Here is a 12,375-nt window from a genome sequence, read left to right as displayed (position 1 = left end):
GGAATAAAAAAATGTAGAGAAAGAAAGAAAACAAAAGAGAGAAAGAGTGAGAAAGAAAAAAACAAAACGAGATAAAAAGAAAGAAAGAAAGAAAGAAAAGAGAAAGAGAAAACGAGAGAGAGAGAGAGAGCGAGAGAAAGGAAACGAAAGAGAGTGAAGGAGGGAGAGAGAGGGAGGGAGAAAAGATATAGAGAGAAATAGACAGAGACAGAGGGGGTAATTGACAACAGCTAAACCCGAGATTTATCAGCAGCAGCAGCGACTAGGTTACACTCCACCCCCACCCCAACACAACCAGACCTTTAAAACCAACAATGTTACCGTTTCTTCAGTCCCGGCTACAAGTATTGTCAGGATATAAATAATAATAACAATAATTATTATAATAAGGTTAATAATAATACGACGACTACTACTACTACTACTAATAAAAATAAAAATCCTGTAAATGAAATATATCAATTGCCATGGAATTTAAAAAGGACCCCGTGGACGATTTTTACTCTATAGGAGAAAACCTGGGAAGGTAAGCGGTCTATAAACTATTGTTGATTTTTAAAAGAAAAAAAAAAGCGGACATGAAAATGAAGGTTTATTTATTTGTTAACATTCATTTTTGCATTGCGGGGGTTTAATTAATGAATGATGTAGAATAAAATACAATATATATAACTTCGTCTTTTTTTTTTTTTTTTTTTTTTTTACGGCATTCATTGTATTTTTACCCCCCCCCCTGTTTGATAACATTATTAAAAAAATACGCTCTTTCTCCTAATAAGTGCTTGTTTAAGTTTGTCTTTATGTCGAAAATAAAAAGTAATGCTTTTAAATTTATGAAACAAGCAACTAAAAATAAAGTAGATTGTTTTTTTTTTGTTTGTTTTTTTTTGCTTGTTTTTAATTGTACTTTTTTGTTGTTTTTTGTTTTTTTTTTTCGATTGAAAAATAGTTAATTTTTCTTGACTTCACCAATTCACCATTATCCTAACATTTCAATAAAAAAAAACAAAAAAAAAACAACATTTTATAATTATGTGCTTATTTTATCAATTGGAGTGTGTGTGTGTGTGTGTGTGTTACATATATTAAGTGTTTAGTAATCTATTATTTTGATAGCCTTAAACAAAACAGTGGCGAGATCTAGCTTTTAAAATTATTTTTTTCTTATTGTACTGGTCTTGTCAAGTGCCAGCGAACAAGATCTATAATTTATTTCTGTTAAAAACAAAAAATAAATCTCCGTTCTTAAGGCTTACGACTTGTAGTGTATTCATGTTCTGTGGGGTTTCTCTGGTTTTTATTCAAATATCTTTCGATTTTTACCGATCACAAGAATTATCATTCCCCTCTTGTATTGGCAATGGGGGTTTTATTACAAAAATAAATTTTTATTTGGTTAAGATTTTCGTCTTAAATATAATCCCAACAAGACGAGCTAACACCTCCCACCCCGGCCACCTTTCCCGTTCTATAAATTCTCTGTCGGGTCTGTCAGGCAGCTGATGTGACCCCTTCTTTAGCTTCCCCTTAAAAAGATAAAGACAGTAGTAGATGTGCAACAATCGTTCGTGTTATTTTATTTCTTAATATTTCCCTCACTTTGCACGTAATCGCATACGATTACAGAAAAAGGTTCTTTATTTTATTTTTTAGCTTTTACCCCCTGTGTCAATAATAAAAAAAATTAATCTTTTTTTTTTTTTTACTTTGTTTTGTAATTACGTCAACACCTTAGAAATACCTTGAATTCTTAAAAAAAAAAAAAAATGTTAATGTTCACTGTATAAAACTAACAATGATCATCCACTTCCTTATCATCAGAAAGCGTTGGTTTATAGAATTCTCGACTACATGGTCTATGACAGAACGAGTAACCATTTTTTTCTTCGTATTTTCATTAATGGCAACCATTTTTTTTTTTTTTTAACTGTTAGAATATTTCAGATTTTTGTGAATGATAATATGAAAAGAAATCTCTTAATTCTGAAAAAGATATGAAACTTTTTTTTTTTTTTAAGTCTCAGCCATTTTGGAAATAAAAAATGGTTACTCGTTTGTTTCTCTATGAACTGGATAATGATTGTACGTTACATTTACATAATAAAGTAACTAAAACACCACTTTAAAGCTTATAATATTTGGTACGTATGCAGAATACGGACCTTGCTGAAATAATGTTATTACTTAGGACCCCGTTCTTATCATGGGGGAGGGGATGCTTTTTCTGTACTTTCACCTAACACTTGAGTAAAAATTGAATTCAACTTGAAAATCTTATCTAAAACTGTGTTCTGCCTGCATAACTACGAATATTTTATTTAAAAATTATTTATATTGACCCGTAATCTTAGAAGAAACATTCTCATTTTTATTTTTCCTGTTGACAACATTTACATTGGGTAAATATAGGGTAAAAGTGCTATATATATATATATATATATATATATATATATATATATATATATATATATATATATATAATATATATGTTGATATTGAATATAAACGAACTTCATTCGAGGATTTTTTTAACGCTCCTACCCCTTTTTTTAGCATTAAAATTAGAAAGATTACCACTGAAAATAGAAAGATTACTACTGTATATATGTTCTTATTTAGAATCCAATCTAAAAAAAAAAAAAAGTAAAATCCTTATGATGTATGTACGCATCCGTCACTGAACGAAGATGTCATATTCCAAAAATCACATAAATTAATTTTGAACTAAGAAAATAAAATTTGGAGTAAGCAAAAAGAGACTGTCTCGCGTCGCCATCTTGAACAAAAATCAAGGCCGATAAGTCCACAATAATTCAAAATTGCGAGATCTGCCTCGTAACCTTATTGATTTCAATTTAATCGTTTTGAATCGTTTAAATTAAAAAAAAATTAATCTAAATGACGTTTTGGAATATGGCACTTGCGTTCCATGTCGAGTATGTGCAGATTTTGTTCCTATTTTTTTTTAATTTTTTTTTTTTTTAAAATAGGTTGAATTTTAAATAAGAACCAAGTAAAGAAATGGTATAAAACTGCCAACTGCATTATTCAACGTGAAATACTACAAAACCTGGTGAATCTGCGATGACAGGTGTCACGTGACTGAACACATCGTAAAACGTTCCGTAGGCGAAGTTGAAAGAAAAAAAATAATTTTAAAATTCTTGGGATGAATTAAAAATACAACACGCATTGCATTTTTATTTATTCATTTAGTTTTTTTTTTTTACGCACCTGTTTTTTTTTATCATTGTCTTTTAATCGACATGTTTCATTTTAAAATCGTATTAAATATCTTGGATGCAGTCATGCACGACACACAACCTAAAATATTATTCAGCTACTTTTTTTTTCTTTCTCGTGATATGAAACTGTAAAAATAATTTTTTTTTCTCTTTCTTTCTACCGACATTTAATTGTGACTCGTGGTTTAAAGTCCGTATAATATTTGTCAATTCAACTATTAAACTATTAACGACACTGTTAAACGAATCGTATGCTTTTGCTTCTGATATTTTTAGCGAGGATGGTTGATAATTTGGATTATTCGAACTACTATTCGCATCTTGGTTGTTTTGTTCAACGTTTTGGTCGATATAATCTCCGGCCTTTTTCGAGTGTATCTTTTCGAACTCTGAAGAGACACCTGAAGTGGACCGGACCCCTTGTTGAATTTACAGAAGATTGTTCAGCACTTGTGCATGTAACCCCCCCTCCCCTGAAAATTTAGAAAATCATTAACGTGGGAGGCGAGGGCTTAACTCTTCTCTTGCCGCAGATAGAACTCTACTAAAATGAAAAAAAAAAAAAAAAAATGTACTTATGCACTTTTGTTACTCGGCTGAAATGTTATTTAGAAAGCCATTCTTAACACGGGGAGGATGTTTTCTAATGATTTTCTACTTTCACTTAACAATTTGATATAAGATATCGTTAAACTTTAACTTAAATACTATTTAAAAAAAAAAAAAGCGCGGTAACAAATGTGCATAAGCACCAAAAATACTTAAAATGCTCAAGTTCCGATTGTTCAATATTCACCTGTATGGCTTAATGGTTAACAGTGTTACTGAATCAATTTCTAAATGCTAGTTTTCTGGAGATTGAAGGTGATAATGATTAAAGAGTAATATACATTGACATTTCCACCTGAGCAGCACGCACAGCTGACAGAATGAGAATAATCTACACTTGTTGATTAAATAAAGGTTTCAATTCGACATTTCTTACAGGTTCCCGAGTTTTGACAAGAGATTACATCGGCCAAAACTGAATAAGGCTTTGCTGAAGTTAGTTCTGCAATCTGCATGTCTGTTTACTTTCGTTTTGTGCTGACCACTCTGCTTTGCTTCGCGATGAATGCCCTGGAAAAGTCCCTTCTGATTTAACGTTTACAAGGTGTAAACTAAGCAAACGAATTTCGCTGTTTTTTAGGGTTTTTTTTTTTTTCAAAATAACTGAATACTTTAACTGGTAAACAAAACATTAATCAGAAGGCATCTTTCAGGGCATTCACTGAAGCAGAAAACGGAAGTAAACAGATGTATTGTAGAACTTTAACAAAACCGAATATAACAAGATGAGAATAGTAGTCCGAATAATCCAAATCGCCATGTATTTACATACAAATTAATAAACATATGTAGTAGTAGTAGTAGTATAATTAAATGCTGTTTAAAATGTCATCTTCTTTCTGCAGCTGTTTTTTTTTTAGTTTTGCTCACGTTTTTAGTAAGCAAAGGAAAAACTTTAAATAAGGATCAAATGCACCCTCTTCTATTTTTTATTTTTTTAGTCATTTCGATCTAATCTACAATAATTGTATGGTTAACAAATTTGTATGTGTGCTTATGCCTGGAATGCAGAGAAAGATTTTATTCTAATTGTAGCTCTGTACCCGATGCTAATTCTCCTTTAAAAGAAGTTTTTTTTCTTAAGTGATTACATGTAACCAGCGTGAAAAAAGTCGATCTTACAAAGAATTTAAAAAAAAATCCGATTCTGTAGATTTTACAATGGGGGATCGTTTTCACATAAATTCTTTGTAAAATGATAACCCACTTCCTGTCCACTAAGCAGTAATCACTCCTTTCCAAACCAGATAGTGGGCTGGATAGCATTTGACAACTGTATACAAGTCCACTATCTAATCTGGAAGTGAGTGATAACTACTACCTGGTGAACCGGAAGTGGGTGATCATTTTTATTTATTCAAAAAGAATTTCCGGATTACTTATTTTCACTGTTTTGATGTCGTTACTAAAAAACAGTAGAATCTTATTTTTATTAAAAATAGCACAGAGTGCTCCAAAAATATAACTTGTAAAAATCTCGAAAGGAACTTCATATATTCTTCAGATTATCGACAAGTTGGTGTGATTTTATATTATCCTTATTTATTTGCCTCCCCACAAGGTTGGTTTTGTGTGGAATCACCCCCCCCCCGCTTTCGCCAAATAAGATAACTAGATTGGGACAAAAATATGTAAACTGCCTGCCTCGATCTAGAAGGATTTTTTGTGCTTATTCAGATTGGCACTTATGGCAGCATAGAAAATACAGAACAGTCTATTACAGTACAGAACGTCAACAAAGATGAGATACTAAAAAAAAAAAAAAAAAAAAAAAAATCACGTAATTTGATCAAGTTTTGTTTTTATTCAAGAAAATCAAATTTTACTCGGTGCGGCGTGCGGCGATAGTAAAATCAAGGGCAGACAACTGATTTTTATTTCATTTTTTTTTTTTTTTTTTGATAACGTCAGAAAGAAACCCGAATCGTAAGAATCATTAACATAAAGTATTTTAAATTTTTTTCAAAAAATAAAATCTTCAAATTATGAAAACATTTTTTTTTTTTCTTTTTAAGAAGAGTTAATTTTTGACAATTTGAAGAATAATATTAAAATGGCTTCGGCCTTCACTTATCAGTAAAAATCGGCAAATTTGTTTTAAAAACAACAACAAAATAGCTACTTAATCAATTTTCGTGATTTTTGGAATATACCATCTTTATTCCGTGACAATGTTACATGACAAAAGTTGTTTATCGTCATAAGTGCTAATTCTGAATAAGCACCGGATTTCTTTCACTGATGGAGGGCATAATAGATGAAGTTTAGTATTAGAGAACAGGTACTGTACTTTGCTCCTAACCAAAAGGAGTCCTCTGGAAGATCTGATCCCGACAACAATTGATAATTGATGTATTATGAGAACAGGTACTACTCCATTTTGCTCATAGCTAAAAGGCCAAGGAAGTAAAATTGTCATAAATTACTTGATTGCAACTTCGTGAAAAAAATGTCTATTGTTGTCTCAAACTAGATATGAAGGTTCGAAACGTTATATGTTGAAAACATTAAGTAATTTTTATTAACAAAACAAAAATGTAGTCAAATCTTGTTTCTCCCAGCTTGTCATTCTCCTCATCAAACCTCGGCTCATCGTTCACAGCATCTCCAAAGTTGGGTGAGCTCAAAGCGACTTTAGTTTGTAGTGGGAGAATCTAGCCACCACTTCACCATCGTCAGCAAAGGGGGAGCACTATCGACGAGAAAGAGAGCTGCAGGGGATCGGTAAAAAGATGGAGGTACTGCCTGGAAGAATGGCTCCCTGAAACGGAACAGATATCCGGTTGACAAGGAAATTCTTGCGTTTTTTTTTTTTTTTAATTTTTTTTTTTTAAACTTTTAAATTCATATGAACATATCTCGGCTCAAATACATTGCTTGATCGAAATAAGCACCATCAGAATCAACACACTTTTGCCAACGCAATACTAGTGTATGTATGCCAGTAACAGAAAAATCTTGCGGTCTTGATATCGCTTAGGTTTTTGAAGCATCTTGAACAGAAAGTTGTCGAGATGCTTGAAAAAGTGGTCATAGAGGTCTGGAGAGTATGGCGGATGAGGCAGTGTCATAGCCCAATTCATTCCACTTCTGCAGGGTCGGTTTAGCAAGGTGAGATCGAGCATTGTGCTGGTGGAGAATTGGACCTTTTCTGCTGACTAATGCTGGGTGTTGTTATCGAAGTTTCTGATGCATTTCATTCATTTGTTGACAGTACTTTGCTAGCAGTGTTAGATGTCTCCATTAAAAATGAGTGATAAAAATTTGAATAATTAGACTCACTGTCTTTCAAAGCTTATAACTACTTGAAAAATGTTATTTAAACCCTAACTTTTTCTTTCAGTAAAAGGAGCAAAGACCAAATTTTAAAATAATAAAAGGTTTAATAGAAAAATATGCAATATTTTTTTTTTTTTTAAATCTGATTTCTTTAAAAAAGATTTCAAGAAAATCAATTTTGATCTTACTTCGAATATAATATATATATATAAATTCCAAAAAATCACATACCTATAAAAATAATAATCAATGGATGCTTCCATTCTTCATTAAGAATTTATCCATATTTATATTTTATATTCTTTTAAACTTTTTAAATAAAAATTTGTTAAGCAAGGCTTAAAAAAATACTGTGCTTTTAAATTGTCATATGAGAGGTTCAGAAACGGAGTTGTGTCTTTCTTCCAGTTGAGAAATACAGAGGCCGAAAACCGCTATAATTAATTTCAAAAACGTAAAAACACATTAGACCAAATATATTTCCCGGTAGTAACTATATAAAGAAACAAACATTTGAAGTGCTGATATGTGTCTTATCTCCCCTTTGAATTTCTGACATGTGTTTGCTGTCAACAATCAAATTAATCAATTACGGGTCACCGTAAATGCGAAATGATCACATTGCACACATCAAAGTTTACTTTTAAAAAAACAAAACCCGCCGACAAATTTTCCATTTTTTATTCTCTTAAAGAATTACATGAGTTTTTGATTTAAAATATTTTATTTCTTCTTTATGCAATGAATTTTTTTTTAATCTAAAAAAAGAATAACATTGAATGAAATAGAAAAAATTGATGTAGGTGTCCAATTTTTACAGGACAATATTTTCAAAATATGAGGTTTCACTTTAAAAAACATCAACATATTTTTTTTAAAAAGGTTTTAAACTTTTGACTTTACAGGTAAATTTGCACATAACTATTTTCTTTTTGTTTTAAATTAGATTATTTTATTTATTGATCTTTTATCTTCAATTTGTGATAAACCTTAGGTGAGAAAATTTTCTTTTTAATAGACATTTCAAAATGGGGGGGGGGGTGAATTAAAAAACAAAAAAAACGTTTGTCTAGAATATTATATTCGGTTTATTGGAAAGAGCATAAAATTTCACATTAAACCTGAAAATATAAAAATTGAACCAATAGAAAAATTTTGATGGAATTTTAAATTGAAAAAATTTAACTTGTAAAATTCAATTCATTTCATTACGTAGAAAAAAATGGCTGCATGAGCGAACGCATGTCCTTTGTAAGCACGTTTTTTAGAAAATAAAAAATATTTCTATTTTTTTAAAAAGCTTTAATAGTTTATTTTGGAAGTATATTCCATAAAGAAATTAAACAACCCACTTTAGAAAAAGAAATTATGAGTTTTGTACATTTTATTTGCAATTTTGTGTTAAGGGTGTCAAAAATTCCCCCCCAAATTCTGACACACCTAGTACTTTGCCGCCGTAATGATTTTGCTTGCATTAAAAAAAAAAACAAAAAACAGAAAAAAAAAAACAATGGATGAGACCAATCCAGACCACTAAACAGTCAGCATGACCTTTTTGATGCCACTCTGGCTTTGGGAAGTGTTATGAAGCTTTGCCAGCATCTAACCACCAAGTTGAGTGTCTGTTGTCGTAAATAACCCACATTATTTTTCATCACAACTCTGTCGAAAAACGGATCATTCTTGCGTAAAAGAACGAAAGATGACACTTCATAATGGCGGCTCTTTTTGTTGTCCAATTCGTGAGATATCCATTTATCAAGGTTATTTTTATTTTTTTGTCTTTCCACTCTCAAGTGGTTGGAAATCGTCGTATACGTTACGTCTAATTTGGAAGCAAGTTCCCGAACAGTTGTGCATGGATTGGCTTCGACTAAGGCTCTCAATTGATCGTTTCCAACATCCGATGACTGACCACTACGCTCATCTTCAAGACTCGTTGCCACCACAAAATTTCTTAAACAACCATTGTGCTGCGTGTTCAGTAGTATTTCCTGGGCCAAATGCTTTGTTGATATTGCAAGCTGTTTCAGCAGCTTTTCGGCCTGGCTTGAATTGAAAGAAGAAAATTGTGCGAATTTACTTTTTTCATCGTGTATTCAATGTTCTGAAAAGACCTAATTATTTTAAAACGATTTTAATTTAGACGATTAGAGTGAGCGAAAAACGCTCTTTAAAATCACATAAAATAAAGGTATTATAACAAAAACTTATTTGAAAATACATAATTTGGAATCAAAATGAAAAATTCTGCAATAACCTAATACTTACGCAGAACACAGACTGTACCATTTTAAATGATTTTGAAGTTAAATTTAATTTTTACGGTATCTTTTTTGTTTATTGAATTTTTAAGTGAAAGTAGTTAACCCCCCCCCTTCCTCATGTTAAGAAAGGGTTTCTAAAATAACATTTCAGCACGGTCCGTATATAAGTATGTTTATCTGGACTTCAGGTCCTTTGGGGAGCAGTGTCTGAAATCGCCATTAAAAATTTGTGGTAAACACTGAAATATTTAGACCTACTGTCTTTCGAAGCTTATAACTACTTGAAAAATGTAATTTAAACCCTAATTTTTTTTTTTTTAATAAAAGGAGCAAAGACCAAATTTTTAAATAACAGCTTTAATAGTAAAATATGTAATATTTGTTTTTTTAAATCGGTTTTCTTTTAAAAGATTTTAAGAAAATCAACGAATTTTAACTTGCTTCGAATATAAGCACATAAATTCCAAAAAATCACTTGCCTATAAAAAACATTAATCAATGGGTACTTTCATTCTTCATTGTTAAAAATTTATCCATATTTATATTTTATATTCAATGTACTTTTTAAATGAAATAATTTTTTAAGCAATGATTAAAAATACCACAAATTCAGCCCATCAAAAATGGAAAAAAGGGGAGATAACCGTCTCCCTTTCTTAGAGTTGAGGACTATGGTGACCTGTAAGCGCCAGAATTAATCTCATTTTCTATTTCTAGCATGTGTTTGCTGTAAACAAAAGTTGGGCCATCGTACTTGAAAAAATTATCACATTTCACTTATCAGTTTTTGCCGTTAAAAAAACTACTTGACGAATTTTCCATTTCTTTTTTTTTTTTTTTTTTTTTTTAATTCTCTTAAAGAAATACATGAGCTTTTGATTTAATACATTTTATTTCTTCTTTATGGAGTGATTTTTTTTTTTTAATCTAAAAAAACATTGAATGAAGCAGAAAAAATTGTTGTAGGTATTCAATCTTTTCAGGAAAAATTTAAAAAATGTGAGGTTTCACTTAAAAAAAATTGCGTTTTTTTAAAAAAAGGTTTTCAACTTTTGACTTTACTGGTAAATTTGCACATAACTATTCTTTTGTTTTTGTTTTAAATTAGATTATTTTATTGATCTTTTATCTTCAATTTGTGATATATAAATTTGAGGCGAGAAAATAAATTATTTTCATTTGAATAGACATTTAAAACAACCGCTTGTCTGGAATATTATATTCGGTTTATTGGAAAGAGCATAGAATTTCACATTGAACCTGAAAATATCGTAAAAATAGAAAAATTTTGATAGATTTTTAAATTGAAAAATTTTTTTAAAATTTAACTCGTAAAATTAAATTGATTTCATTACGTAAAAAAAAATGGTTGCATGAACGCGCGTAAGCACTGTGTTAAAAAAAAAAAAAAAAAATATTTCTATTATTTTTTAATTAACTTTAAGTTTATTTTGGAAGTATATTCCATAAAGAAAACAAACAACCCACTTTAAAAAGAGAAATTACGAGTTTTTTTTATATTTTATTCTCAGTTTAGTGTTAAGGGTGTCAAAAATTCCCCCCAAATTCTGGCAGACCTAGTTCTTTGATCCAATTAATACCAATGATTAGATTGGTTCTTCGTTTCTGAATGAATCTTTTTTTTTTTTTTTTCTTAAATAAACTTTACTACCGAAACACACTTGCTTTCACATAAAAAACAACCTGAGAAATATGGTCTTCAGGTGCGTAAATTATTTGACCTACATAAAATCATAAAAAGCTTTTATTATTATTATTATTATTATTATTATTTTTATTATTATTATTATTATTTTTTTTTTTTTTTTATATAAAACTCATTGAATCCAAAGATATAAATAAAACCATAAAAAAAAGACTTCCGACACTTCTACACTATTAGGACGAAATTTTGTAGTCGATAAATGTTTTTTCAGATAAAAAACAATGGTTTCTACTGATTTTTTTTTTTTTTTTTTTTGTCAATTCTAATAAATTACAATGGTAGCTAGCTTCGTAATTACCTGAATATAACTAAATGGTACTTGTACAGTTTAGCCAAGACATTAAAAAATGAAAATATCAGAAAAAGTTTCAATTGTATGTATCCGTTATGGAACAAAGTTCTCCGAAAAAAATTTCACTTAATTTCATCAAGTAGTTTTTATTTTACAACGAAAAAACAATTTATGATACCGAGCAAAATGTTCGATTTTTAGGAGGAAAAGCTAGTATTAAATATGGGAAGGGGTGTCAGCACTTTAACTGGAGTTATCTCCCTTTGGCATTTCTAAAATTCAATTTTTTTTTAAAATCCAAGATGGCTGCCTTCAACGCGCTTCATAAAAACTTTTTTTTCGCTGTAAAAAAAAACAAAAAAACTACTTGATGAAATTTAGTGAATTTTTTTTTTTTTTTTTTTTTTCGGAGAACTTCGTTCTATAACGGATACATACAATTTTAACTTTTTTTTTCTCGGTATTTTCATTTTTTAATGTCTTGACTAAACTGTACAAGTACCAACTAAATTATTAAAAAAAAAAAAAACTAACATCTTGTTTAAATCGAAACGGAAAATTACCTCCTTTTGGAACTCGTGTGTCTTTCGACCGTTTTCATCAAATTCTATTTTTATTTTCTTTAATAAATAATTTTCTACCTTATTCGTAATTTTTGGATATAATCATCTTAAAAATGCGAGCAATGCAATGCATAGATGCCATTGTTTTCACGTGAAATTCACTATTACGATTTCTGAAATTTCGTCCTAATAGTGTAGAAGCGTCAAACTTTATAATTTTAAAAAATTTTTTTGTTATTAGACTGAATAAACAAATAGAAAAATGTTACATATAATGACGGCCATTTTTTTTTTTTTTTTTTTTTTTTTCCTAATTTGAAGAAAAACAAAACAAGAAACATGGTCACCATTGCATGTAACGTTTTACTATTGTACATTGAGCCTAATAAGTATT

General features: G+C 29.9%; 1 protein-coding gene across 1 annotated transcript in view; it reads left to right on the top strand.

The window, feature by feature from the left end:
- The first annotated feature begins 232 nt into the window (after positions 1-232).
- LOC145267797 (death-associated protein kinase 1-like) overlaps positions 233-12,375 on the top strand; it is a 653,913-nt gene continuing 641,770 nt past the window's right edge. The window contains exon 1 of the mRNA XM_080123326.1: positions 233-526. Within this exon, the coding sequence (XP_079979452.1) occupies positions 468-526 (59 nt within the window). The 5' untranslated portion in view covers positions 233-467. The remainder of the gene's footprint in view (positions 527-12,375) is intronic.

This window comes from Euprymna scolopes, chromosome 4 (assembly GCF_053919585.1).
Source record: "Euprymna scolopes isolate OS-2025 chromosome 4, ASM5391958v1, whole genome shotgun sequence".
NCBI lineage: Eukaryota > Metazoa > Mollusca > Cephalopoda > Sepiida > Sepiolidae > Euprymna > Euprymna scolopes.
The sequence above is the reverse complement of the archived record's forward strand: the minus strand, read 5'-3'. Positions and strand labels throughout refer to the sequence as shown.